This window comes from Platalea leucorodia (genome assembly GCF_965183815.1).
Source record: "Platalea leucorodia genome assembly, chromosome: 6".
NCBI classification, from domain to species: Eukaryota; Metazoa; Chordata; class Aves; order Pelecaniformes; family Threskiornithidae; genus Platalea; species Platalea leucorodia.
Genome location: NC_138828.1, coordinates 919991 through 947458, shown reverse-complemented (window position 1 = coordinate 947458; position 27468 = coordinate 919991). Strand labels below are relative to the sequence as shown.

At 48.6% G+C, this 27468-nt stretch overlaps 2 protein-coding genes across 12 annotated transcripts in view; one reads left to right on the top strand and one right to left on the bottom strand.

The window, feature by feature from the left end:
- The window catches only part of USO1 (USO1 vesicle transport factor), a 36064-nt gene extending 29607 nt beyond the window's left edge, over window positions 1-6457 (bottom strand). For all 3 annotated transcript variants that reach the window (XM_082316054.1, XM_082316056.1, XM_082316055.1), the window contains exons 1-3: window positions 6339-6457; window positions 5872-5958; window positions 5708-5772 (exon numbers count right to left, since the gene is read on the bottom strand). In XM_082316054.1, coding sequence (XP_082172180.1) covers window positions 5708-5772; window positions 5872-5958; window positions 6339-6404 — 218 coding nt within the window. In that variant the 5' untranslated portion in view covers window positions 6405-6457. The remainder of the gene's footprint in view (window positions 1-5707; window positions 5773-5871; window positions 5959-6338) is intronic.
- Window positions 6458-9779: 3322 nt separating this feature from the next.
- Window positions 9780-27468, top strand: part of G3BP2 (G3BP stress granule assembly factor 2) — a 37400-nt gene continuing 19711 nt past the window's right edge. For 7 of the 9 annotated variants that reach the window (XR_014228645.1, XR_014228646.1, XR_014228647.1 and 4 more), the window contains exons 1-6: window positions 9832-9915; window positions 18998-19116; window positions 24029-24110; window positions 25125-25298; window positions 26201-26291; window positions 27252-27354. Coding sequence is in view for 6 of the 9 variants with exons in the window: in XM_082316260.1 (XP_082172386.1) it covers window positions 19022-19116; window positions 24029-24110; window positions 25125-25298; window positions 26201-26291; window positions 27252-27354 (545 nt within the window). In the remaining 3 variants the exon portion in view is untranslated. Of the gene's footprint in view, window positions 9916-18997; window positions 19117-24028; window positions 24111-25124; window positions 25299-26200; window positions 26292-27251; window positions 27355-27468 lie in introns of all 9 variants that reach the window. The other 2 variants (XM_082316264.1, XM_082316265.1) reach the window with 2 other exon arrangements.

Genomic DNA, 27468 nt, shown 5'->3' with positions numbered 1-27468 from the left:
TAGTTCACCTGCCTACACCAAGACTCTTCTCTTAATAAGCCCTGCTTTAAGGGAGACCTGTTCCTTCTGCGTTACAAAGACCGAACAATCGGTAAACCCTACGCTACAACAAAGATACAAGTGCAAGAGTTTGGGGGTGGTGGGAATGTAACCGTTTTTGCTGCTCGCTTTGTTGCTCATAAACCAGAAATGTATGAAAGGACAGCTGGTGAAAAAACAAAGGAAACCAAAACCTAACATCACAAAGGAAGGCACCTCGGAGCGCAGGAGGACACGCCTCACAGCTATTTTCACGTCTTGCCCAAGCATCAGAAGAGCACGCTGTCAAAACAAGACCTCTCATTCAAACTTTGAAGTATTTGCTTTCACCAATCTCTAAGGCATACAAAGTAAGGCCTCCACACCAAAGATCGGTTTGCATTTTAAGAAGCTACTAGGCCGGTTCAGAGCAGAGGCCTAAAAAACACCCTAAGCAGCAATCTTACAAGCCAAGCCTTAATTGAGGCCAGCTACCTCTGCTAAACCACTAATTAAAGATGACAGACCTATAGCAGTTGTTGCAACCAAGGAAACTAGAGATGCCTCACAGTGATCCACCGGCTCTGAGAAGACCAAATGGAGCAATCCCATACTCACATTCCTTGTATCACTACAGCAAGGCCTTTAGCGAGCTGTCAAAGTGACACCTCACCTCCCTTTCTAAACTCTCACGCTAAATCAAAAGCTAGAAATAATCAGGTGTCAGTGTACTTTGTCCTTTCACATTGGGTTTTGAATTGAATCCTTCTCCTGCTGATGTCCTCCCAGGACACATGCATGTTTCCCCAATGCGTCACTCAACTTACACCACCTGCTTTTAAGCTGGGCTGTAATGGCAACAAAAGGGGGAGGGAAAAAAAAAAACAAAACAAAATAAACAACTATCTCCTCCTCTGCCAAACTGTTAGTCAAAGCAAGTAAAGGAATCTTTTAGTCCATGTAAACAGTCTCATCCAGCAGGTACAGTCAGATTTCCAGCCTGCTTATGTTTTCCCTTTATTGTAATTTTAGTTCTTCAACACAACACTACAAAGCCTATGGTTTCCTTTTCATGTGACTGAAACAATTCCACACCTGAGAAACACATAGACATTATTTCCTGGAGACTTAAAAATAAATAAAAAACCCCCAAAACCTAAACAACCAACCCTAGCCGGAGCCTTGCTTTTCCTTTCCCTTGTTCAGGAAATCACAGCAGCTACAAAAGAAGCAGCAAATTTTATGCAGATGTGGTAAAAGCAGGCCTTGTTTCTCTTGTCCAAAGATAAACACATCACAAAATGAGGACAGCAGCATCCTGTCTGTGCTGTTCACTGCCTTGCTACCATCTGCTGCTCACCACATACAACCTTTTATTGATTATTCTGGTCAGACTGAAGCTGTGTAGCTTTTGCTCTGTAGTGAAAATCAGTCAAGAAACAGACTTCCCGTCTCTCACGCATCCATAAAAGATGCGTCCCTTATGCATTGCAGCTATCCAGCATAAGCCACCTCAGGCATCTTCCCTCTGCTAGTTCTGCTTTTATGTGGCACTCGACCAAGACGTCAGCGCAGCACTCCGTGAATTCCCAAACAATAGCAGAGAAGGATCGTACGGAAGTGACGGCACCCATGTATTGTCCTGTCCGCGTAGGGTGCCTCAAAAAGGCTTCTAGTTCTTCTTCTAGAACTACGGCATTTCACTGTCAGAACAGAGACAAGCACCATCTATACCGTCAAGAAAAGCATGGAAAAGCAGAGCCTTTCTATCATGTCATCAGTCACAGCAGGCCTAGAAAGGAGGGCATTTTGTTACCCCTAAAAACTCAACTCGTGGAAAAACTATCAAAAGGGTAATGCCATTTATATTACCTCTTAGAGAAGTTTTAATGAGAAGCATATTACAAGTCGAAAATTTGGAACTAGTAGCACATAAATAACTGAAGTTTGTGCCTTAAGGAAAAAAAATAAAAAAGAATTCTTTCTATTAGGTGCGTATCAGGTTTCAAAACATTAAAATTGCCACGCTGAAATTTAGAAACCTTGTTACATAAGCAGCACCAAAGCAGCTAAAGATCAAGTTGACTTCTCGCTCTGGTGCCTTCTCCCACACCAACAGTTACGTGGTACCGGCCCGATCTACAGTCCATGCCAAATTTCTTTCAAAATAAGCCCTGCTGGGATGTGGCAACATCTAGACAGCAAGTCAGGAAAAGTCCTCCCGTAGATCACAGTTCCTACTTCACATTACAAAATAAACACATGGCATCAGGACACTCGCGTGTTTAGGAGTTTTAAGCAGAGCTTAAGGCAATCTACAAGCAAACCATACAACAAGGGGAACGAAGAGTTCGTTTAAGAGACAGAAGCGGTGTATTTCTCTTCCAGGATAAAGGCTGTAAATAATTCTAACCAACAGTATAAGATCTGAGGACAAAAATGAGACCAGGACACAAGAAGCGCTCACCGTGTCAGCGCAGCCATGCAAACCAGGCCCTTTTCCTGACTAAACTTATGAGATGAAGCTAGAAATGCTCCTCACCTCGTACTAACAACTTCAGAGTTAAAAAGATATCAGCATGCCTTGTAACGCAAAGAGCTAAAGCAAAGTGCGATTCACTACAAAGGGAAGTAAATGATGAGCTCAGCAGCGAGGCTGCAAATGGAAGGAATGAAAGGACTCCTGCTACAGAGCTGATGGCGTACTTGTGCTTATCACTTCAAATTCCAAGAGAAGGAACAATTGATTCACCAAAATCAGGAGGCACGCCGGAGATGAAAGACAGCTACTTTTTTTACTCAAGGGCGACATCAATAATAGTTAACGTAATTCTCAGAAAAGAGCTGTGCTATCATATTGGCTGAGAAGGTCTTAAAGCCACGTGACTTTTCGATTAGATACTTATCTCACAGTGAGCTTATTTGCATTAGGAAACAATCATCTCTAAGCAGCAAAGTTGTTTCAGTTTTTCGTATTGCTATTACATATTCCAGCAAGACAAGGGCTGCCGAAGATCAAACAGCCGTGCGTCCTGAACTCTTCCGTGAATTTTTGGTAAGCACGTCATCGGAACACGTGTCTGCACTTGTCGCTGCTCTCACGTTACAGCACTCGTACACCAGCTATCCATTCCATGCGAGCGCAGTGAGTTCAGAGCCCCAGGCCTGCTGCTGCCTAATTCCTTCCACCCAAACACCCCATCCCTGCAAAAAAAGGCTGGAGAGCAGATTAAGCCTCGCCTGACACCGCCCCAGCCCTGCTTCTACTCAACTGGGATCTAAGAGGGGAATCCCATGGATTAAGTTCCCATTCTGATGCACACAAAACACAGCAACTACAGGCATACAACGAGACAACAGGCAGACAGGTGTGTAACATCTCCACTCAGTAAGATAACAACCCATCAGCAGCTTCATGGCCAAAAAGCTTCACCTCAGGATCTCAGTCACCAATCTTCACGCCAAGCTAATGATCACTGAAAAAGCATACTTCCCTAAAGCAGCGGAAAACACAGGTCACTATTTTGACTTCAGCATACTGTTTTCCTGGGCCTTCCATATTTCTCATCAAATTAGACCTTCTGTAATCTTAAAACGCACATCCACACAGTCAGTGCACAGGACCAACGCACGTGAGTCACTCACATGCGAGAAGACAACCTGAGTTAACCTTTCACTTCTGTCTGCTCTGAAGTTGCACTGCTGCTTCTCAAAAATAACCTTAAGCAGCTGCAAGGCAGAAACATAGAGGGGGACCGGGAGAGGCAACGAGCAGAAAGCTTCAGGGCACCTCAAGCGGACGCTGGAAAGGTCCAAAGATCAAACCTACGGGCACACACTGCAGCAGAGGTGACAGCACAACAGCGCTGTCCTCTGTCAGACCACCGTCCTCTCGGTTCAGTGTGCTCGGGGACAGCTGAGCCTGCGACTCATTTATCAACCAGTTATTCAGGTGAGCTGGCTGTCATTTGTATTCCTGCACCTGAAAGAGTCCCCAAAGCCCCACCTCTGCAATCGCAGACACCGAAAGGTCGACTCGCACCCCCTGGAACACATGCCTGAACTGATCAGACACAGGGGCTACAACTAGACCTCTCTCACAGGTACCACAGCATTCAACATTTAGGCCAGCTGACGGGCTGGTCCACCATAAAACACGCAATAGGAAATCAGTCTATCAGCATTTTGTGGAAGACAGCATTTTCTTCAGCTGAAAAGCCAAAAACCAGAAGGATGCATTTACTGTTTTTTGAACTGCAGCCTGAGTCACACAAGACATCTACACAGAGCCCCAGCACACAGAAATTCCAAAGGGACAACCACCGGAGCCCAAAACGCACAGAAAAGCTCTCTAGTTCCTGCCCTGAAGGGTTGGGGTTAGCATCTCAAAGGAGAGGAGATCAGTAGAGCCCCGCCTCCCTTCAAAGTTCAAATCTGGCCTCAAGAGCAGATAAGTGGATGAAAGCAGGCTCCTTGACCCAATTTTTTGAAGGGCTTCTCCTCCGTGTCAGGGACAGTTACTCCTATAAGCTTCCCCTTTACCGTTTGCATCATACAAGCTGCGTGCAAGCCAGACATTCATTTTTAACTACCCAGCCAACGGCATGGCAATAACAGGGCCTCACCTCGACACCAGCCCCACACCTTCTTCCCAGCCGGCGTAACTGGCCAGGCAAGGAAGGCCACCAGCAGCCTTCGGTTGAGCACCGAAGGGTTTCTTGTCCTACATACATAAGCGGAGCAAGATACCTCCTTCTAGACGCTGAACTGCTGCTGTCCTCATTCTCCTTTGTCTTGACATTAGAAGACACGCTCCTGCTTCCCACATATGCACATCTAAGTCTTCCACATATGCCAGTATGACGGGGGGTTTTTTGCTATATATTTACCAGCTTTATGTTCAAATCCAGACCGAAAGACTGTCACAACACACTCACCAGCCTAAGCACCAAGAACGCGCAGTATCTGAGGCCCAAACCAGAGCACTGCAAACAGTTCCAAGTTACACCACGTGGGTACTATCAAGTACAGCAATGCAATCCATTGCAGAAAGAGATGGATAGCGGAGAAATTTTAAATGCTGGATTGCATAAATACTGCATTCTAGTCCACATGAAGTATTTAGACTAGCGTCATCTGTCTTAGCAGCAGCCGTGGAGTCCGGCTCTCCCGATTTACGTGAACCCTTCAATATAAATGCCCGCATTACTCCCCGTGACAGAATTATTCTACCAGTTCATCTGATGACAGACATCTGAGCAAACACACATGTGCTGACTTCATTCGTTTCCTCTTCTTTCTGCCTAATTCCCCTTTTGCCCACTAACAGGTTGATTTGAGTTATTTCAAACACGGTATTTAACTGACATTGTAACTTTGGATTTACCTTTCCACAGCAGTGGAAAGTGACCGCCGGGACGCATTCAGATACACTTTGGTACCACCTTCACTCTACAGTCGGTCTTTCCATCCCTCTCACCCAAGTTCCTAAAATTCTCTCCACCTCTGAACACGCTCTGTTTGAGTCCGTGTTGGTAAAAAGCCACGGTGCCAGAAGAGTTGCTGGAAACCCGGCTCCCCGCCTAGCTGTACCAGTACAGAGAACCGAGCCTGTACTCGTTGGTTTCAGCGGCAGAGGAGGGTCGGGTCCTCGGCTGGGGCGGCCGCCAGACGTCGGCCCCGTGCTTACCGGTCTGTCTGAAGGACGTGGATGAGGTGTTCCATGGCGTGTATGCCTACCTCCAACCGGTATTTCTGTGCCGAGGAAAAAGGAAGAGTTAATGCTCTAGCGCAAAGTCCAAACAAAGCTTTTTAAGCAAAACTGTTAAAACCCTTCAGGACGTTGGTACTTACCTTGGATAACGATTTCAGAGCACGTACGGCATCCCTCCGGTCATCCAATAACGTGGAAGAAGCTACTCGGTCACACAGCTTCTGGATCTGGAAACGGACAGAGGCGGGCGATGGGAGGCAGCGTGCCCGGGCCACGCCGGGGCCCAACGCGCCCCGCGGCGCGCAGCCCGCTGCCGGCAGCGGCACGGCAGGGCCGCCCCGGGCTCCGCCGCCCCGGGCTCCGCCGCCCCGGCTCTCCGGGCAGGCGCGGTGCAGCCGGACCGCCCGGCCCCGCCGCTGTCAGGGCAGCCGCGCCGCCAGGAACGCACGAAGCCTTCCCTTCCCTTCCCGGCCCCCGCCGCTCCCACCCAGCACCGGGGGGACGGGCGCCGCCGGCCCCGGCCCGCCGAAGGGAAGCCGCCGGCAGGGCCCCGGCTCCCGGCGCAGCCCCGCGGCCGCGGCTAGGCCCCGCCGCCCGCCCCGCTCACCGTCTCGGCGCCGGAGGGCTGCGGCCCGGCGCTGGGGCCGCCCATGACGCCCCGCAAGAAGTTCATGGCGGCTGGGCTCGGCCGGGCTCGGCGCCGCCGCCCCGCTCGCCCCGCACCGCCGCGCCCGCACCCCCCGCCGCCGCCGCCCCCGCCACGGAAGCGGCCGCCGCGCCTGCGCCGAGACGTGGCGCCGACGTGGCCGGCGGCGGGCGGGCGGGCGGCGCCGCTGCCCCGGGCCCGGCCCCCCCGCGGGCCCGGCCCCCGCTCCCGGGAGCCGCCGGCTCTGCGGCGCTCGGCCCCGCCTGCCCCCGTCCCCACCGCCGCGTCGCCTCCCCGCCGGCGGTAAAAACGGCTCAAAACGCTGCCGCCCGCCATAACCGGCCGCATTCGGCTTTTAAATCGCGGTGGGACACTCGGAGGAAGCTCAGCCTTCGCTCCCAGATTCACCCCAGCTGATAATGCTTCTCGCCATTATCATCTGCTACCCACACTCTACCTCTGATTTTCACTAGAAAGTAAGAAATCAAGTAAGCAGCAGCTCGGAACACCATGTCAGTAACAGAGGGGTTTGTTACTTATTTGCTCAGAATAAACAGGCCCACAGGGGCCAGGGGCATTAACCTGCCCAAAAACTGAACCCAGCACACACGGCTAACGCAGTTCCCCCTGGCATCTCAGGGGTCTGTGTGTCCAGAGCAATCCCAAGACTAGCATTAAGGCTTGGAATTCATAAATTCTGTTTGCTTATGATGGAAAAGGAAAACAGGATACAAACTCCTAGCTAGAATAGAATTACTGTGACGCATCTTTTTGGAATGGGATCAGCTCAGTGAGAGATAGCAGCTTACCAGATACCAATGATGGTTCAGTCTCAGAGAAGAGCACTCAATAGTCACATTTCTTTCAGATGCTGAATGTCCCCTCCTCGGATGCTGCTGCAGCACTTTCTGCCTTCCTGCTGAGGAACAAGAGCCAAGAACCAGCACTCCAGACCCTTCAGGCACCGCACCTGCACTTCAGCTCCCACCCTGATGCAGCCCTCTGGATGGTTACCAACAGGATTTTTGGTTTGGTAGTAGCTTGTTTTCTCTGCTTATCTAATTACTGCAGATTTTATAGAATGATAGCTAATTTACAGAGAACGGAACTGATCATTGTACTTGGGACTTAAACTAGTTAGTTCATTCCAGGGAAAAAACCCTTCTGACACCACAACTTTAATTAAGAGCTTTAGGCATTTTATTTTCCCCATCAACTAAAGAATGAAATCAACATTTTTCATTACCATATGTAGTTGAAACTAAACATTTACTCTTTCCATAATCTAAAACTAATATCTTCCTCCCCCATTTAAAGACGGACATCAAAAATGAAAGCTTTTGTCTGAAAAGATGTCGCAGCAATCATTACAAAACAGGCAGTTTTGTTCATTTCTAACTGCATCTCTTGTAACATCAAAAAAAAAAAAAGCCCTGAGCACCTCCAGTCCTGAAGAACCTACACAGGTTTTTAGGTGCAGCAAACACCTCAACCTCACAAAGAGATGATGCAGAGCAATCACATCTCATTCCTGCAACACTTCACACTCACCCCCCTGCAACTGATCTCTCACCTGCCCTGCATTCCCTCTCTCTGAGGGAAACACCTTTCCTAAGCAGCTGCCTTTTCCCCAGCCTGATCTGCCATAATGGGCAAGAAATCCCAGACTTGCTCTGCAACTCAGCCAGCCCAAGGCTCTGCTGGGAACCTACCCAAACCCCATGGCTGGCCATGCTTGTCCTTTTTCCACTGACCTTGTTTTATCCCTGCATCAACACCACGCAGCTTAGGGAACAGAGAATTTCTGCCTTGCTGAGCAACAACAAAACCCACAGCAAGGTTCACTCTCCAAATAACCAGGTGCCTTGCAGCAAACACAGCCATGCCAGCAGCTTTCACGAGCCACAGCAGGACAGCACCAGCGTGCGCTCACAGCACACACCTAACGCAGGCTTTGCTCCGTCCTCCCTGCAAGGCAGCGCAGCGGGGTGTACCCAGGGGGCGAGGCTGAGCTGGGGGGCTCTGCACCGCTGACACCGTGCGCCCGCTTCCCCTTCCCAGCGGCGAGCTGGCCCAACAGAGCTGAGCCACTGTCCCCGTCTGTAAACTCCTGGGATGCTCTTACTCTTCATTGCCCAATAACAGAGAAACAGGTTTGGTGCTTTTATTTTTTTTAAGTAAATCCTTCTCCTAACTAAAAGGGTTTTGGATACCATAAAGGTGCAGAAAGGATCCCCCCTTCCCCACAGGGATGGGGCAAGGTACTTACCTTCCTGGGCCAGCGGCAGACACGCACCAGAACTCCTCAGAAATGCTCAAGCCAGGCAGAAAGAGATACTGGCTCTCACCACAAATAAAACCAACCAAAACCAGATTCTCCAGCAAAACATAGTTCTTTATTTCAACGTTTCCATCCTTACATACACAGCCTTAGGGAAAAAAAGGGGTTTCTTTCTGAGGAATTCCATTTGATGTGCCCCAACAGCTAAAAGCATCCACACCCCAACAGCCCCAGCTCTGCAGGTGTCAGAGGACAAGCCAGCGCCCTCTCACACGTGGAACAGGCAAACATACCACACTCCATGGTCCAGCTTTTGTCACGCCGGGAAGGAATTATTGGGTATTTACCCACAGGCATGGATTATTTTATATCTCGGCATAATTAAAATACCCGTTTCAGTGAGGGGCTCTTTTGAGTGAGCCAGGAACGGGGGAGCTCCGCCCGGAGATCCCCGCTGTCCCGCAGGCTGATGGGGGCCCTCCCCCGGAGGCGAGGTGGGGCTCGCCGAGACGCAGCCGCGCTGGAGAGGGGCCAGGAGAGAACCCCCGGTAAGCGCGGGCCGACCCGCGCCCAGCGCCCCGGCCACGCCGCCCCCACGGGCCCCCGCGCCCCGGCGCCAGCGCGGTGACACCCGGCCCCACGCGCCTCTCTCCGGCGGTGCGGGGCCCTGAACGGGCCTGCGACAAACCGGGAGCGCGGGGCCCCCCGTCCCCGCGCCGTCCCCGCCCGGTGCGGGACACCGCTGCCGCCCGTCCCCCGCCGCGACACCGCGCCCGCCGCCCGCCCGGCGGCCGTGAGGCGCTGCCCCGCGCCCGTTAAAAGCCGCTGGCCCCGCCCGGCGGGAGGCGGGCGCTCCGGCAGACGTCACGGCGGAGGGGCGGCGGCGATTGGCGGAGAGCGCCCGGTGGGGAGCCCCGCCCCGCCCCGCCCCGCCCGGCGCGGGCAGCGCGCAGACCGCGCGGGCGGCGCAGGCGCAGGCGCGCCCGCCCCCGCCCCGCCCCGCCCGCCCCCTCCCGCCGCGCAGGCGCGCACGCAGGCACGCACAGGCACGCGCGCGCGGGCGCCCCGGCCGCCCCTCCCCCGCCCGGCCGTGACATCGCTGCCGCTGCCGCCGCCGCCGCCGCGCCCCGGTCTCGCCGGCCGCCCCGCCCTGCCCCCGCCGCGGGACACGCCGAGGGACACGCTCGCCGCGCCCGACACCGAGCAGGTCCTGGGGGGGACGCGCCCCGGCCCCGCGCACCGAGCCTTTTTCCCTGGGTGAGCGGCGGGGGAGCGGGGGTAGGCCCCGCCGCGCTGAGGGGCGGGGGGGGGGGGGGGTGATGGCCGTTTAACGGTCGCGGCGCGCGCGGGGCTGAGGGGAGCGTCGCGCGCCGGGCGGCAGCGCCGCGGGGCCCGGCTTTGCCCTTCGCCGCCCGCCCCGCCTCGGCGCGGCCGGGCCCGGCTGCTGGCTCCCGGCCCGGCTCCCGGCCCGGTGCGGCGCGGGGGCGGCGGCGGCGGCAGCGCCGGGCCGGGGCTTTTGTTCGCCGTCACCTTGGCGGCGTGTCGCCTGCCGGCGATCGCGCTTCCGCCTCGCCCCGGGCGGCGCGGGGGGGCCGGGGGAGAAGCGCCCCCTCGGCCGGCGCTGGCCGGCGTAGCGCCCCGGGCCCTGCGCTGCTGGTGCTCGCTGCGGCGTTCGGCCCTGCGCCCGCCTTTCCCCGCCTTGCCTCCCGCACTGCCTGCCGGGGGCCGCTGGAGGTGTCTGGGCTCGGGCATGTGCAGGATGCCGCTTCCCCGGCCCCGGCTGTGCTGCGGAAGCCACCCCGGCTTCCCGGCCCGGCCAGCCCTCCTTTTCCCTTGCGAATCGGTGCTGCGATGGCATCGCTGGCTGGAAGAGCTCTCCCCGCTCTGCGGAGCTCGCCGTTCTGCGCTTCCCCTTTCCCCATCACAACCTGAGCTGCTCTGTTTTCACACGTAATATGGCTGAAGTTGTTGCGAGCGCCTTTTATGCTGCAGATCTGGATGCCTTGAGTAGATCTTCGCTGAGCTTCTCCTGTTCGTCTTCTGAGCTGAGCTCGGTGCGTTCTCAGGCTCTGCTCCCCTTCACCTCGGAGGGCTAAAGTAGAGGTCATTGCAGTGCCAGCGTGGGCGCACAGCAGCAGCCCCACGACAAAGCTTTTCAATCCCTTGGGTAGTTGGGCGACCCTGGATCTTGAGCTTTCTGCCAAGCACCGCTGCACAAAAGAACTAACGCAGTGCAGAATGACAGAATCGGAGATTCTGGTTTGATTTCAACCAGAAGGGCTCGGTCAGTCGTGCAGGTTTTGTTCTTGTGGCCTTCCGTGTGGGTTTGGCAATTCCCAAACCCTCTCTATGTTCTAGGCGTTTCAGGTTCGGTGCGCAAGTGTTCTGCTTTGCTGCAGAAAGAACGGTAAAGATACCCAAGGTATTTTTGAACCGTTGAGAAATAGGATAAGTTATTTTGTTCCTTGCTCGGTTCTTGTGCAGGTAGACTACTTATCCGCAATCTGTATGTTTAAAGCCAGCACCGTATTCTTTGGTCTGTAATGGGATGGAGGAATACGACGGGAAAGATATCCTCTCTTAGTAAGCATTTATTTTTTGTATAAAGCACTCTCTGCTGTCTCAGGGGTTTTTTTTTTCGTTTCTTCTACGGACACTTTTAATTAAGGAGCAGTAGCAGAACAACGATCGGTGACCAACTTAGAAGAAATGGTCGCTCTGCAGCGTAGGCCGTGCCGTCCTACTCAGTGCTGTGTGGCAGACTTCACGTGACTTAATAGGGAGCACCCACCGCTACGTATACCCGAGTTCCTGAAGGTGCTATAGGCGCATTATCATAGCACGGGGAGTGGGTATAGGGTTTGTCAGCTTGCATTCTGAGAAGGTGGTGTTCCTGACAAACGGGTATTGCTTTGGCTTCTGGAGTTAATTTATCAGTAACGAGGCATGCTGTGTGCATTGTGATTGTAAGCATGCCTGCAGGGCCATACCTGCCCTAGGAAAGACTCTTCCTTCTTAAGGATCCCTTCTTGCTGGGGACTCTGGTAGCTTGGGTGTAAGAGACGTGATCTTGGTTTACCATGTGGAATGTTCTTGTCGTGTTCTCATGGGCAGATGTGGGCTCGCCGCGTGGAATTGTGATCTCTATCATATGGTATTTTTCATTAGCAGAATAAAATCTTTTCTGTGATAGCTAGCTTAAACTGAAGACAAAACGGAATGAGCTGACCATCCAGTCCACTTATCCGCTGGTGTCCTTCTGAATAAAATGTTTTTTCTTTATGGAACTGAGGTTTCAAATGATACGTCTGCTATCACACTTGAAGAATATTTTACAGTGCTGAAAATACGCTGAGGAAACACAGCATCTTAACGCACAGCGTTGAATTTGAGTCTTCCTTCTTACTGTAGCAGTTGTGACACTGGATGTCATTTCTTTTGAGAGCATTTGACAAATAAAGAACTACGTTGCAACTCAAGGAACATGCGAAAAGACCAATATGTCAGACTAATAGGTATATCTGATGAGACACCAGAAGAAAGGCACCGAACCTGGCATCAGATGGTGACAGAGGGAGAGAAAGAAAGAGCTGCAGTGGCTTCCCCAGAAAGGGTGGTGCTGTTGGGTACAGTCGCTATTGTTATTGCTCTTCGCTATTGTTATTGCTCTTCGGATGGGTGTTAGCTCTTTTGGATGGTGCAGCTTAACTGCCCAGAGGATGGTCCCTGGCGTGCTATTAAGCTCCTCTCAAAAAAAAAAAAAAAAACCAAACCACCTAACCCTGCAGGACAGCTTGCTTGGAAAGACCTGCATGCTGTGCCTTGGGGCTCGGCCAGTTCAGGTTGTAGCGGATTAGGTGAAGGAGATCACGAAGTAAAGGGATTCTGGTAGATGATAGAGGTTTGCTGGCCGTTACTGCAGATCGAGGCTGATCTGGCGCTCGCCGCCCAGAGCGCGAAAGAGAGAAGGTGGTTTCAGTACTGAACTGGCTCGTTTGGGACTTCCGATTGCTCGTTCAGTGTTTTTTCATTTCAGTCGATGCTTATTTTAGTTCACCACGGAGTACCCGCCAGCCTTTGCAGGGCTGCGTTAGGGGTGCCCTGGCTTGGGCCGGCTGGACTGTTAGCTGCCGCTCGGTTCTTCAGCTCTTTTCAAGGTGCGGCTGCTCACGCAACGTGTTGCGGTAGTGGGATCTCAGAGCCACGCTTACGGATCGCAGCAGCGAGCACGCTCTTTAAGGCATTAGCTGCTTGTCTACAGTAGGAAACGCAGTTTAAAAGTGATAATTTAGGAGAAACCTGTCCGAGGTGGTGAAAGCTGCTCTCCCCTTCCCTTCTGTTCCCCCTCGGCTCCTGTGGTGTGGGAAGTGGCACCGTGTCCCTCGTGGCTTTGCTTTGTGTGCTTGCTGTGTGGGGAGCATCTTTCTGATGTGCAAGAGCATTTTGCCCAATTTTATTTTCCGTTTAAGTGGTATCTTCAGATCTGATCAGCGACTTGGACACGAGTCGAAGACACGTGGATTTAAGAACAAGCCACGCTGTTGGAGATTTATGTAAAACTAGAGCTTGATGTCTGTGTGCGTTTAGTCATGGATGAATTGTTCTACGGAAGAATTGTTGAGAGGATGAAATTTGCTTGTCAATAAACCAAAATACTTTAATCGCTCATAGTTTGTTAGTAAAAGAAATGGTGAGGCCTGCATCTCCCTCCCAAAGCTTAAAGGTTTGTCTTGATGGGGGTTACCTTCAGGTTCAAATGTCACTTTCTTGAGCTCCTGTCAGAACTTGGTTCAGCTTTTTTTTTTTTTTTTAAGTAGAATTGGTGAAGCATCCAGGCGGCGTCAGTGTTGTTGGTCTGTCTTGAAACAGGACGGAGGTGGCTTTGAACTGCCTCTTTTGGCACAGCCAAAGACTTTGTGCCCAAGTTTATTCTCCGGATACCTCAATTTGAGCATGTGTTTCAGCCATCGCCTCGGGTAACTAAACGCCTTGCCGCAGATGACTAGTCACGCCTCTTTTTTCTACAGGGTAAGGGAAATAATAATGAGGAAGCTTACATATATGTTAGGAGAAAAAGGCTCCTCTAATGTGAGAGCTGCTTATCGAGGAATACGCATGCCAGCGAACATTGTGACCGCTCAACACATAGTTGCCTTCAGTACTTCAGAAACAAATGGCGGCCGCCCTCCTGTGCAAGCTGATGGGTGATAGCTTGGGGCTTTTTTAAAATTTATTTAGTTGAAGAAGCGACATACAGTTTAATAAATAAAGTTTTATGTATCCAGATGATTACAGGCTGAATGAATTTGCACGCTATTAATTCAGCGTGGACTTGAGAAATTATTGCCATTAGTTCCCGAGTACTTCAGCACAAATGTCCTGACGTGAGCTATATGTCATCCTTTTAGCCCTTACCAGTTGCATCTCATTGCAAAGGCTAACTTCTTGCTGTGTTTATCACGGCTGCCATTTGTTATCCCGGGCCATCGAAAGATGGTTTTTGCAGAGCTGAGGAAAGGCTGTAATGATCTTGTACCAGAATCTAACAGCACGTAGCTGGGATGTTGTCGCAAAGTTAAACGAACATTACTGTTTATTTCAGCACTACCCTGCAGTCGCACTTGGTGTTGCTCTTTGGAGGAAAATAGCCTTTCTGCTTCTGTGCGTTTGCTTATCTTTGCGTGCAAATAAGAAATAATTCCTTTCTGTGCTAACTCTCCCATTGTTTTTGTTTTCTTGAAAGAAGTGACCATGGAAATAACTCGAGATAGGAACTTGGTGGTTTGAGGTAATGGTGGCAAGCTTATCCAGTCCTGCCTGTAGGCTTTGGTTGTTGCTAAGTTGTTCTGAACTTGAGTCACGCCAATCGGAGTTGCAAGAAGTATTGCACTGGTGCGTGTGCACGTTCCGTCGGTTCCGGAGTCCGGTCCCTCGGGTGGGTGCCGCTGGGTCCCTTCCCTCTGAGCTTTGTCTGGAGAAGAAGGAGATTCCATGTTACCTTTAGTCCTCCGGCCTGCGAGTCCGTTACGAAATAGATTGCGTGGTTGCCGGTTCTCCCGGGTTCCGGAATGCACTGCAAATCCGGGGTGCCTTCCTGGTAGCACAGGAGTCAGAAGTGCTGAATAGGGTGGAAATGAAATCTTGCCGATTAATCGTTACGTCAGCTTAATGGAGGCAGGATTACCTGTGGATGAGCAGCAGTTGCATGGGTGTTCGTGTTACCCTGTCTGTGCAGCTGATGGGTTTTGCCGGTGTGCGTGATGGAGGGGGGGTTCGCTAACAATACGGTTGCACCGTAAAGAAGCTAGCAGATAAATTTATTTGATTTCTGGTGTTTGCCATTTCAGTATTTGGTTTCTGGCTAGTATGTACGCGTGTGCGTCGAGCAATAAATTCTCATTAAGATGCTTTCCCAACGGCTGCTTAGGCTGATGTGGCCTATTTTATGCAAGTGAGAAGAGCGGTCAGATCCTTCTTTCTCAGCTGTTATTCCTTGACTCTTGAGTATGTACCGATGAAAACTGGAAGAATAGCTCCGTAAAACACGGAGATGCCATTCTTTGTAAGTTTGGACTGTTCAAATTGTTGATGCCAGTGCCTTGGGTTTTGGCTTAAATTTCACTGGTGCCTTTACCCCCAAACCCCTCAGGCCTGCTAGGTCTCGGTCCTTGGCTTTTAGGAGGTGCTATACTAACTGGGACACGGGGAGATTTTAATCTTTTTAAAACCTGGTTTCATGGCACCCACGTTGATGGCAAGGAGTACCTGCGTTTTTATTTTACTGCCGTTTAATGACTTGGAGCCCTGAACAGTTCGCTAAGCCTTTGCTGCCCTTATTGAGATCTCTGAAAAGATAATGAAAGGAAATAATACTGAGACAGGTGAAGAATTGTGCTGATACATCCTGTAAAATACTGTGATTCTCTGATGTAAATCAATAGCGCTGTCACTTGAAATACGGACAGAGGTGGACGGTACTCATCTCTTTGAGCATGTAAACCAACTTCTGTTTCCAGTCGTTAGGGAAGAACTGGCTGTGTGTGATCATTGCGTGCTTGCCTTTCTCAGATTTTCTGAAAGGTTTCGGCGGCCTTTCCTGAAATAGCACAGCTTCCAATGAAGAAAAGATCTAGCGTGATACCGATCTGATGTAGCGTAATGACTTGTCACAGATTATTATGTTTTGTACCCAGAGGCATTTTCAGTGTTCCTTGTGGTATGCCAGCAATTTGTTAACATACGTACTTTGCTTATTGCTGTATTCATAAGAACGTGCGCTGGCTATGATCTGCTTTTTAATAGGTTCTTAAAAAAAAAAATTGCGATGAAGCTCCGTCCTTGTGTATTCCCACAAGTGCTTGCGGTGAAGGTCGTATCACCGCGATTTTGTGTTCATCACCAGCTTCTGGGGCAGGGGAGCAAAAAAAAGAATAGTCTCACCTGTAGAAACTGAGGTCCTTGGTCTTTTAAGGTTGGTTTCTAAGTAAAATTCCCACGTGCGTGACATTGCTGTAGTATGAGTCATGTTAGGAAGATCCCCAAATTGCTCAGATTTTGTTTCTTTGGAGGCTCCCGCTTTGAACACGCACAGGGCTCAAGCCTTTGATGTCCCTTAGTATTCCTGACATTTGGGTTTGGGTCTGATTATCAAAATGACTTCTCCTGCGGCTTCCCATGAGTCACAAGTAATACTGTGTTTCAGAGTGTCAGAAGGTTATAATAAAAATTTTGGATAATCCTAAAATAAGTTTTCTGGTTTCTTATCTCCACGTTCAAAACTTGTATTTTGGGCTTTGCCTGCTGCCTTGCCTACAAGTTTTTGAGACCGTTGCTTGAAGTGTGATTCCTGGCTAACTGCAGTCGGGAACAGTTCTTGGTATAGTCTTGTGCCTTGGATTGCTGGGTTGCGATTATTTTGACAGCCGTTAAGCGTAAACTATTTGAGCTAAGTACTTGGGCTTTTTTCTTCGGAGTTCTTTTTTGATGCAGGATCTGACACGTTTGTGGCACCGTTCCTGTGTACGTTTTACCTTTATTACCGGCCCTTCTTGAGCTGAGGTTAATCTCTCAATTTCACCCCAAGTGCTTCACGTCCTGTCCAGCTGTAACTGTGAACAGTCCTTTGGATTGGCCCTTGGGTTGGATTGACGGGTCGAGGTTATTTTGGTAAGAAAACAAAAATCTTATTCTAGGATTATCTATCTCCCAAGTTGGAAACTTGGAGTTTGGACTCGCTCGTCTTTGCCTGCTGCCTTGCCTACACATTTGTTTTTTTGAGAGAGAAAACAGATTAAGCTTTCTTTAGAGAAATGGAGGGAATCTCATGATTGCAGACGCTGGTATTCATGAGTGAGTTCAGCCTTCCTGACATGAGCTGCAGAAAGCAACGTGTCGGGTGCTGGCAAGCCATCAAAAAGACTTCCAGAGTGCTGAAGATCATTTTATGACATGGAGGATCTGCAAGGCAATACGGATGGGTAGGAGCATAGCAAGTGAAACTTAAGACCCGTTCAAGGCAGGGGGAGTTATAGGTTGGCCGGCTTCTCCTTGATCCCTGGGAAGGCTCGTAAAGCAAGTCCTCCTGGGAGTTGCGCTCAGATCCATGAAGGACAAGAAGGTGTTTGGGACAGCCGGTGTGGATTTACCGAGGGCGAGTTATAACTGGCCGACTAGCTTGCCTTCTGCGGTGACACGAATGTCTCAGTGGATGAGGGAAGTGCAATAGATGTGGTTTACCTTGACTTCAGTAAGGCCTTGGTTTTCTGTGCTATCCTTGGAGCCAAATGGGAGAGAGAGCCGATGAAGTGGGTGGGAAACCGGCTGGACAACCGGCATCGGAAGGTTGTGGTGAGCGATACAAAATCCAACTGGTAGCTGGCTGCTTGCCAAGTTTCTCTGGGGGCAAAACTGGGGCTGGTGCTCTTAGTGCTGTTTAACACCTTTCTTGTGACCGGGACGATGGGCGAAAGCGATCCGCCGCAAGTCTCCGGAGGGATAGGCTGGAGAAATGGGCTGACGGGAACATCACCAAGTTTGACAAAGGCAAATTACCAAGCTCTGCGTGCACATGGAAAAACTGCATGCAGAAGTAAAGGCTGGGAAACGACTGGATACGAAGCAGCTTTGCGCAAACGGGCCTTGGTGTCCTGGCAGAAAAGTTGAACCCGAGTCGGCAGCGTCCCTTTGCAGCGATGAAGGGCGGTTGCATCCCAGGCTGCGTAAGCGGGAGCGTAGTGAGCAGAAGTGATTCTTCCTTTCCATTTGGGCTCCCGTGACACCCAGACCCAGGGTATCGCTCCCAGTTTTAACTCCTCGGTACAGGAAAGAAACCAACATGCTGGAATGGGTCTGGTGTAGGATCACCAGGATTGTTAGACGATTGGAGCACCGGGAGAGAGGAGACCGTGAGAGGGCTAGGCCTGTTCAGCCCGAAGAACGGAGGACCGGAGCGGGGGGATGATATCTTACTGCTGCCTTCAACTACCCGGTGCGAGGGTGTGGATCCGTACTTCTCCAAGGTGCGCCATGTTAAAATGGCAGCCGACAGGCACAAATTGCAAGTCGAAGTTCTGTCTACACGTTAGCAAATAACCATATTCAGAACTTCTTTTAATGAGCAACGTGTTCGAAACTGGTCGTGGTTTGTGCCCGGGGTGCAACCAGGTGAACCCAAGAAGTGCTTTCCAACCTGAATTATTCTATGACAAATGTGAAATGCGGTTAGCTTGGACAAGTAGTACCTAAGGCTTTGGTCGCCTCTGAGGCGTAAAGGTTTCCCTTCGCAGTCTTCAGGGAGTGCGAATCCAGCCCACATAATGACTTCAGAATATTGGTGCTACCATCTTCGTGTTACAGATGTGAGGGTAGCCTTTTGAAGCAGATGTGCTTTGAGATAAAGGAATGTTACCGGACGACTTCAGAGAGCGTATTCCTGTTTGTTTTGCAACGCTGTTGAACTTGGATTTTTAATTGTTCATCAGTTTATTACCAAAGGGTTAAATAAATGGTGCTAGGCTTTTTAAACAGGGTTTTTGTTCGTTTGTTTGGGGTTTTTTGTTTGTTTTGTTTTGTTTTTTTTTAATTTAAAGCACCTGTTCTGTAAGGGACTTTGTTTCCACTGTTCCCTCTTTGTCCAAGTAACACATGAATTGACTGAAATCTTTTTACTTACTCAAAGGAGGTGGGGGAGGGTGTCTTGAATTGGTGGAGTAGTTCTGTGTGAATTAAGTTCCCATTAACATAATTGTTTCAATTGTAGTATCATTATGCTCATCCTTTTATGGGGATGTTGTGATATATAGGGCTCTCTTCAAACTAACGTGAATATTTTTAATTACAGCATTTGACACTGTGTACCAAAGAAATGGTGATGGAGAAGCCAAGTCCCCTGCTCGTAGGGCGGGAGTTCGTGAGACAGTACTACACTCTGCTAAATAAAGCTCCTGACTTCTTGCACAGGTAACGCTTTCACGCACAAAGTGACTGCTGTTTTTGAACGAAAGTGTGTAGTGTTGATTATAAATTGTGTAAACATTCATTTCTGAGTGTGGGAGGAAATGGACCTGGCTAACTTCTGGGCTCTTGGAAAACTGTTTCGTCTTACTGAAAACTCCTGAGGCTCTAGAACCAAGTCTGGTCGTATGGATGTGTGGCATGTTATAAAGGTATCTCCCGTGTGGAAAAGCGAGCTGCTTCTCAGCTGATAACATGGTACTGTGGACGTATTCCAGAAATACTTTTCTAAAAAGACAGAAAAGAAAAGGAAAGAAAATGGCAGAGGAAGCACTTGCGTTTAGTACCTAAGACAAGCATGCTAATTGTTTCAGGATACCATATTTTGCATTGCCTCTGAGAAGTTTTTGTTCTGATTATGATTGGAGATTAAATGTCATGGCCTGGACAAGGCAGGCAGAAAATACAGTAGGTTTTTTTAACCTGTCTCCACTATTTAAGCGGTGCTCTGAATGAGTTTCTTCCTTCTTTTTTTTTTTTTTTCCTTCTGTTTTTTTCTTCCTTCTTTTTCTGATTTTGTTTGGCTACATACAGCTTGTCACTTTGAGCAGCATGGACTTGTAACAAATAAAGGTGAAAATAGCTTTGCCGGTCTATAACAAGGGAAAAAACCAGTCACTGCTTGAGTCGGTCTTGTCTCAGAACTTGACGTAAGGTTGATGGTGAAAAATTGGACTGTTTGATTGACCACAAGTTAGAGCTCTCAGATGGCTTACTTAAGAATTCGGTCTTTTGAATAATGCCTCTTTTCATCTATAGCTTTGAGGTAGGGAAAATGCATGCTATCATTTTTACTTAAATCACTGAACCGCTGTGGAACCATGTTGTTTTCTGTGTTTAAATCTATTTTTAAGGTGTCTGAGCAGTGTATCCCAGGCTTTCCTATCTATGTTTAGTAATCTAACTGAAGTTAAAAGCGGGATTTTTAGCAATTGCAGAAATTTTCCTCGCCCTCAAAACTTGAACACGTGAGTCAGATCAGATCAACAGCTGGACAAGTACGTCCATGTAGCACATCGATACGTGATATACAAACGGAGAGCTCTCTCTGACCCAAGAACTGCGTTCTTGAGGTATGTATCGTGCCTGGGTGTTTTCCCCAGGTGGCCCGGGAAAGGACCTCTTGCCTTGGAGTTAGCTTCGGAGGCACCTCCTAGGCAGGTCTGTCAGCAGTTAGCACCTTGTCCATTGCCTGTAAAGGTCAGGCAGTTGAAATTCTTTTGAGAGACTTAGAAAGGGTGTGACTGTTCCAGTTTTTCAAGGCAACAATTACGTTGTGAGCAAATGATGCAATGGAAATCGTGATATCGGAACCGCAGGGTCATTTCTGAGTGATAGAAAAGCCCGGGTCAGTAAGACAAGTTTCTTGTGAAGCGTGCTGTCGTTTTGCTCTGAAACCCAGAAATCGTTTGCATAAACAAAGAGACAGAGAAGAGTTTAAAAGGGATGATTAGGGCATGCTTCACAGCTTAATACCAAGGCAGAGGGAGAATTATATCGGTTCTACAGGGAGATTGCCCTTTCCTTTTGTAACATTTCTTTTCAATGGCAGTGGGACTGTATGCTGGGGTAAATCACCCACGCCTCAAACTTAGTGTTGAAAATAGTCTTTGATTTTGCTTGTTAGAGCGTTTACCTGTAATGATAGTGACTGTAACCTTGGCAGGATTTGGGGGCTGTTTTGATTTAAGCAGCAAAATACTGTCAGTATGCTTTTCCTCCCTAACTGCTTCACTCAGAGAAGAGCAGCCAGCTGTTCCAGGTTTGCCTTCCCTCCTGCTTTCCCTTGGTACGGCAACATTACTTCCGTTGCATCAATATTAACGCGCGCTACGGGAGCGGTATGGAGCTGGTGCTCCCGGTGCATGTGGGATGTAGAGTGATGTTTCCAGATCGGGGTGATAGGAAATTGGCACAAGTGTACGTGTGAGGGGAAAATGGCGTCTGAGGAGACATCTAGCCTGTTGAAGGCAACTTTGGTGCGTTATAGGAGGTACGGGGTATTACTCCCAGCCCTCTAAATGTCAGGCTTTACTGGAACGACTCTGAAATGCAGCTTTCCAAATTATGCTGTATGCATGGTACGTTGAGTGGGAACAGGGAATTGTCCGTAGAGTTTACCTTCTTGCAGGAATTGTGCTTTCATTAAGGGCTCTAGTCCAAAAACGTTACAGAATTATTCTTCTTTTACGAAGTGGAGGAGCTGTTGATGACGGGTCACTTACCTGTCCCCTGGAATAGCCCTGCTGAGGTTGGGGGAGCTGGGTAGACTACTCACGAGGCAAGCGGCCCTGGTGCAGGTGATACTCTGTGCTCGCGAATATTCTCTGTCCACGTGAAAGGTGGCACAAGCGTCTCTAACAGTAGCATCTGTGAAATTTCTCTTAAATACCTTGCACAGAAGTGTCCTGGAGGTTTTGATCTGGTTTGGCTGCATCACAGCTGACTCTGGAGCTGCTTGTGTGAAATGCCTTCTAGGCAGTTTTAGTCTCTGCCACTGCTGTCCCTTTTTTTGGGCTGCGGAGGTGGCTACCTTTTTCTAGTTGGGCTCATATATGGAGGACATTTGCCTTCCTGTTCTTTGGCCCCGCCTTTTTTATGAGTGATGCTCTTCTGAGCGGGCATCTTATCTTCCCTCTTTCTCTTGCTGTTAGTCTGAACAACAGCTGGCTCGCTGCCACAGAAAGATTTTGGTTTTCACGGCTTCCTGATGCTTGATGCACTCCTCCTTGCAGCGGTAAGGGAGTTTGGACAGCAGGTGTTAAAGTTACTGGTTTATCCTGCTAACGGCTTGAGAAGAGCACCGAGTATCCTGTCACCAGTCATTATCCAAAGCTTATCCAGGGGTTACGGGTAAGCAGAGATCAGTTTGCCCTCTAAATGGGTGTTACTCAGTGTAGTTTGCATGCCTGTTGCACTTTGGGTGAATATATATGGCTTTACGGGCCCCTTAACTGAAGATCTATACTTCCATGTAACTGGGGACATAACATTTTCTCCTTTCCTGATCTGCGGTTCCCACTTGTTAGGTTTTCTGCCTACCAAAGAGTTTGAACAGTTCCTTAAAAGCAAGGTAAAACTCTTGGTCCCCCTGTGAAAGCACCTAGTAAGATACGCTGACGGTCAGAGGGCTCACGTTGGAATTCAGAGAGCGAGAAGATGCTTTCCTGTCTGCTGGCGCGCTGCTGCAGCTGAACGTCTCTTGTTCCTCGCAGTTAGGAACTGCTGGACCGTGCTCAGAAACACGGTTGTGCCGTCGGAACCAAAGAAAACAATCTCATATTTCCCAGATTTCTTTCTGGGCATAGTCACGGGAGTTAAAATCTTGGGTTGGTGTTTTCGGGAAAGTAGAACTGGGAAGAGTTTCTGGGTTTGGTAGGATAAACCAAGAAATGGGACATGTGGAAGTTTTAGTGTTTAATTCTGTATCTTAACACTGACTCTCTGCGTTGGCTTGTTTAAGTAGAGAGAAGTGTTCCGTATCCTTGCGAATCTGTGTGATAATGAATTTACAGAAGTAGTTAATGAAAATTTTATTTCATATATACAGTACGAGGGTGGATAATAACGGTATCTTGTAGAAGTAGAGCAAGCGTTAGCGTTCAGACCTCGTGGCAATCACTCCCGAGGCAAAGCATGCTTCTAAATAAAAAAAGGTGCCATACGATGGTTTTGTCTGATCTGTTCATTTAAATGTACAGAAAATGTTTAGCATTTGTCACATGCTTTACAAGCTGGCAGTAAAAGTCCAAAACAAAACTTAGACTATTCCAGGCTCAAAATTTGGAAGTGGAATGAAAGTGCAAAAATATCTCTGAAATGTAAGAAAAATATTTTCTTAAGCGAGTGCACATATATTACATATAAAAAATATGAGCTTTTGCAATCCAATCCAGAAGCTGGGTCAAGAAAGGGTCTCAGGGTTTGTTTTTCTTGGAGTGGTCCAGAGGTTTGTGCTATTTACAAGACGAAAACAACAACTGCTACTTGTGGAATATAAGTTTTGTGTCAAAAGTTATACAGTGGAGGCTGCTATAAGTGGTGATTCAGTTATTGTACCCCGTGATGCAACTAAGGCAAATACTGTTCACTGCCTAAGCGTAAGGAAGCAGAGAGAGAACACGGCTTTTGGGCTGCGTCTAGTACTGAGTTCATCCCTTGGTGTGGCAGCAGTAAGATGCAGTTTCGTTGGGCCTTCTTTCATTTGCTGTTCTTTTTACACTTGAGTTCAGACAGCATTTCTTCTGGGGGCTTCGTGTTCAGCTGCGGTGCCTAGAGGTATCTGGTCCTTTCTAGTACTTTGGAGGTTTGTAATGAGATCTTTGGCCATCGCTTCTGAGAAAGCTGAAGCGTGAAGTACCAGCCACAGATAGCAGAGAGACAGGGTAGATGGGGAGGCGGGTTGGCTGGTCGGACGCGTCGTCTGTACGGTCTGAATCCAAGGCAGAATCCCTCACTGCTGCCCGGAGCTTTGAGGAGAAAGAGGGCTCAGAGGAGAGGCAGGCGGGTTGTTCTTCCCTAGGCTAACGCCTTGGCTGGCTAGCGGGGCTTTCACACCGGCAGACGATTTTGACGTTGGGGAACCTTCGAGCCAAAATGCTCACCTTGCTTAAAGGAAGCGAGTGAAAGGTTGAGGTTGATGTAGGAGCTTGCTACATATATTGGGCGAACTGGAATACTGAATATTAGGTTTGTTTGGTCCTGTTTTCTTGGAGCCTCAGAAGTGGAAAATGCATCTTGAATTGCTGTTTGTGGTGAAATTCCCGATGCATTGAGCTCTGCAACTTGCGGCTAAAATACCGGTTGGATTTGGTTCTATTTTTTCACTGCCGTGACCTTTACATCTCTTCTCTTGCAGGTTTTATGGCAGGAATTCTTCTTACGTCCACGGAGGACTGGATGCCAGCGGGAAACCGCAAGAAGCAGTGTACGGTCAAGCTGTGCGTATCAAAACCGAGTCCTCGTTAACGTTCAGAACTTACTTGCATAAATCAATCTTTTCCTTTCCCAACTACTTTGACTTTCTTATGTGCTCAATAACGTATTGCGATACCGCCTCCTGTTCAGAGGCAGACAGGAATTTGTTGGCTTGAGTTTTTTTGTTTGACTGTTGCTGCTTTTACTGTGGGCTGTGTTTGATTCATCACCTTTGCATCTGGACTGCAAAAAATATATTTAGGATGGGAAACAAGATCAAGAGGACCTGTTAGACTTGTGCTATTGTTGTATCTTATTTCAGTTAGAAGCGGTTCCTTGGGAAGGGCACTTTGATCTTTGCAAGTTACGTGGAATTCTGGATGTTACCACATTCCTCTGTGAGTGGAGTTTTCTAAAAGAGGAAGATAACTTTTGAAGAAGTGAAATAAGTCCAGAAAATACAAGTTTTCGCTTTGCTGTAGCTCTTTATCGGAATAATGACTGTCACCTCACCTAGGGGCATCTGTTTGGTGGTAGCCACATCTTTGAGCATTGTGGCTTTTAGCCCAGGGCAGGTTTGGTGTCTTCTTTCACCGGCAGACCCTGATTTGGCAGCACGAAAAAGTGACATTTGGGTACTTTGTGGATGAGTAGAGGGTTGGGGTTTTTTGTTTGGGGGGTGTTTTTGATTTTGTTTTTTAAACACAAGGTAAAGCCTGTCCCTCTCACAGGCCTTTTAAAAACGAAAGCCTTAAAATAGGTCATATGTTGTAATACACCTGGAAAAATGGGATAGCAAGTTGTACGCTATTTGACTGCTCTGAGCAGTAGTACTTGAATCCTGGTGGAAAACTTCGGTTTAGAAGTTAGATGAGCTCAGGCACACTATTCTCAGTGAAAGACGCTTCTTGGTTCCTGTATTTACCCTTTGAGCTTTGGTGGGATGCTTCTTTGTGTTAGTTCAGACTCGGGTATTTAAAAGGCGTAAAGCTCTGCGCAAAACTCAGCGTAGCTAAAATGTAACTCTCTGTTTCTAGGAGATACACAAGAAAGTGATGTCATTACAGTTCAGCGAATGCCACACCAAGATTCGTCATGTGGATGCTCATGCGACTCTGAGTGATGGGGTGGTTGTGCAAGTAATGGGAGAGCTGTCGAACAACGGGCAGCCGATGAGGAAGTTCATGCAGACTTTTGTGCTTGCTCCAGAAGTAAGTATGTGTAAGATTGTGTTTAACTTCAAATCACGATGATGGAAACCTGACCTGTAGCTACAGTTTGTCATATTGGGGAAAAAAATACGATCTGGCTTTTAGAGCTTGGCCCGGAGGCTGACGTTAAATGTGTCACGGTATGTGAGCGCAGAGAAACGAGCGTATTGGACTCGTCCCGAGCGGTTTTATTTTCTTGGACTTGAAGTATTGGAGCAGTAATATAAAGCAAATTGGAGCTTGCATTTGGGAGCTGCCATTGGCAGAAAGAAATAAAAAAAAATAACGTTCAGCTCTGCAGATCAAGTCTCTAGCGTAGTTCTGTACTTTCTTCACGTCTCCTGGCAAATGTGAGTATGGGTTGATGCTGCGCAAGCTACCGCTCAGATTTAGCTCTTAGCGAGAGCAGAGCTGTGTGGGGGTGAAGGGTGTCTTGTGTCCTTTCTGCTTCTTTCCCCCCGCTTCGTCACAAAGTGTTGTGTGGTTGGTGATTCACGTTTTAGAGTCTTGTCGAATTTCTTCGTTGTTTCCCTACGCAATGCTATAAGTATGCGGTCACCCTGTGAAACTTCGTTCTGGTTTTTTATTGTAAAGTTTTTGTAATAGGGAAAATTCTACTTCCTTGAGGAAAGTGAGGGACTTTATGTTTAGTTAGAACCTGTGATTGTTGTGAGTTAGCTCAATTGGGTTTTTTCCTGCTTGAAACATCCTTTTTCAGTTGGGCGGGAGTTAGCGTTCAATCGTTTGCTTAGAGAAGAGATGCCACTTGGGAAGTGGCGTTAGTGAAGGGGTCCTATTCCAAAATGTCGGTGTGTACCCCAAAGCTTATATCGCTAATCCATCCTTGCTGTTGACTGCTAATATACTCTTTATGCAAAAAAACGCGTGTTGCTCTTTTACAGGGTTCTGTTCCAAACAAGTTCTATGTCCATAACGATATCTTCAGATATGAAGACGAAGTATTTGGGGATTCAGAAGGAGAACTCGATGAAGGTGAGAAGAATTGTACATGTAGAGTTTGTCTTGTTCTGGTTCCTCTAGCGTGGACGCAGAGCTTTCAGAAGTGTCTAGAGGAGACGGAAAGATGCAAACTGTATTGCATTCTCATGGAGCATAGTGATTTGGGAGGGGCTGAGGCGGGGAGTATAGGTTATGTTGTTGGAACGCTCTGCTGGTCCACAACATTCTGTAAAAGGAAGGTCGTATGGTAGCACCTTGTCCCTTGAAGGGCTGAACTGGCTCAGGGTGGGCGAGGCTTGGCAGAGGACGGAAATAGTGCGCAATAGTCCTTTTGCTGCCACTCGTTTCATCGGGTAGACTTGGTTTCTCCGATCGGGTGAATTTTTACCTAAAGTGATTAGAAGAAGAAATCTAATTGGCTTTTCAAATATGACATGTAGTACACTTCCATACCGTCGTCACATTCAGTAATTCATTTCTGTTCAGGGGCCGAACTTGGCCTGGCTGGGTTTTTTTCCCCCTCTGTTCACTGAGGCAAAGCAAATCACAGTGCCGCCAGAATGTAGGTACATGGGGTCACTGGACAATGTCTGGAGTTTTTTTATCTCGGTTCTCTGGAACAAAGCCTCTTAGGCAATCATGCTTGTATTTGACGTTAATCTTCCTAGTTTTAGATTTATGAGCTAATAGCGCAACCTTTCTCTTTTACTGCCACCATATGAAAAGCATCTGCTGCTTTAAAAGACCCTCGAACCCCCCTGCCAGAGCTTCCTAGCAGCAATAGGTCTCTGGTTTCTCCTTTTTGTGAAAATAGTAAGAAACCAAGCTTCTTGAACGAGTGGAAGGGTCTTCTATCTTTTCTTGCAGCTAATTTTGCCTTATTTTGTTGAAGCAGCTTTATTTTGATTACCGCTAGTTTAATACGTTTTTATTTGAAGTGCGGCTTGGGTACGCTCGCAGAGATGTTTAAGGAAGTTTTTCTTTTTGTGTCAGAGTCTGAGGAAGAGGTGGAAGAGGAGCAGGAGGAAAGACAACCATCACCTGAACCTGTGCAAGAGAACGCAAGCAGTACTTACTACGAAAACCATCCTGTAACGTAAGAAGTCCATTTTATTATATGAAATTTCTTTTTTAATGAAAAAGAGAGACTTGCTCTGGCTTTGGATTCGGGATGTGATTTAGCGGGTAGTTTAGGAAACTGCACTTAACT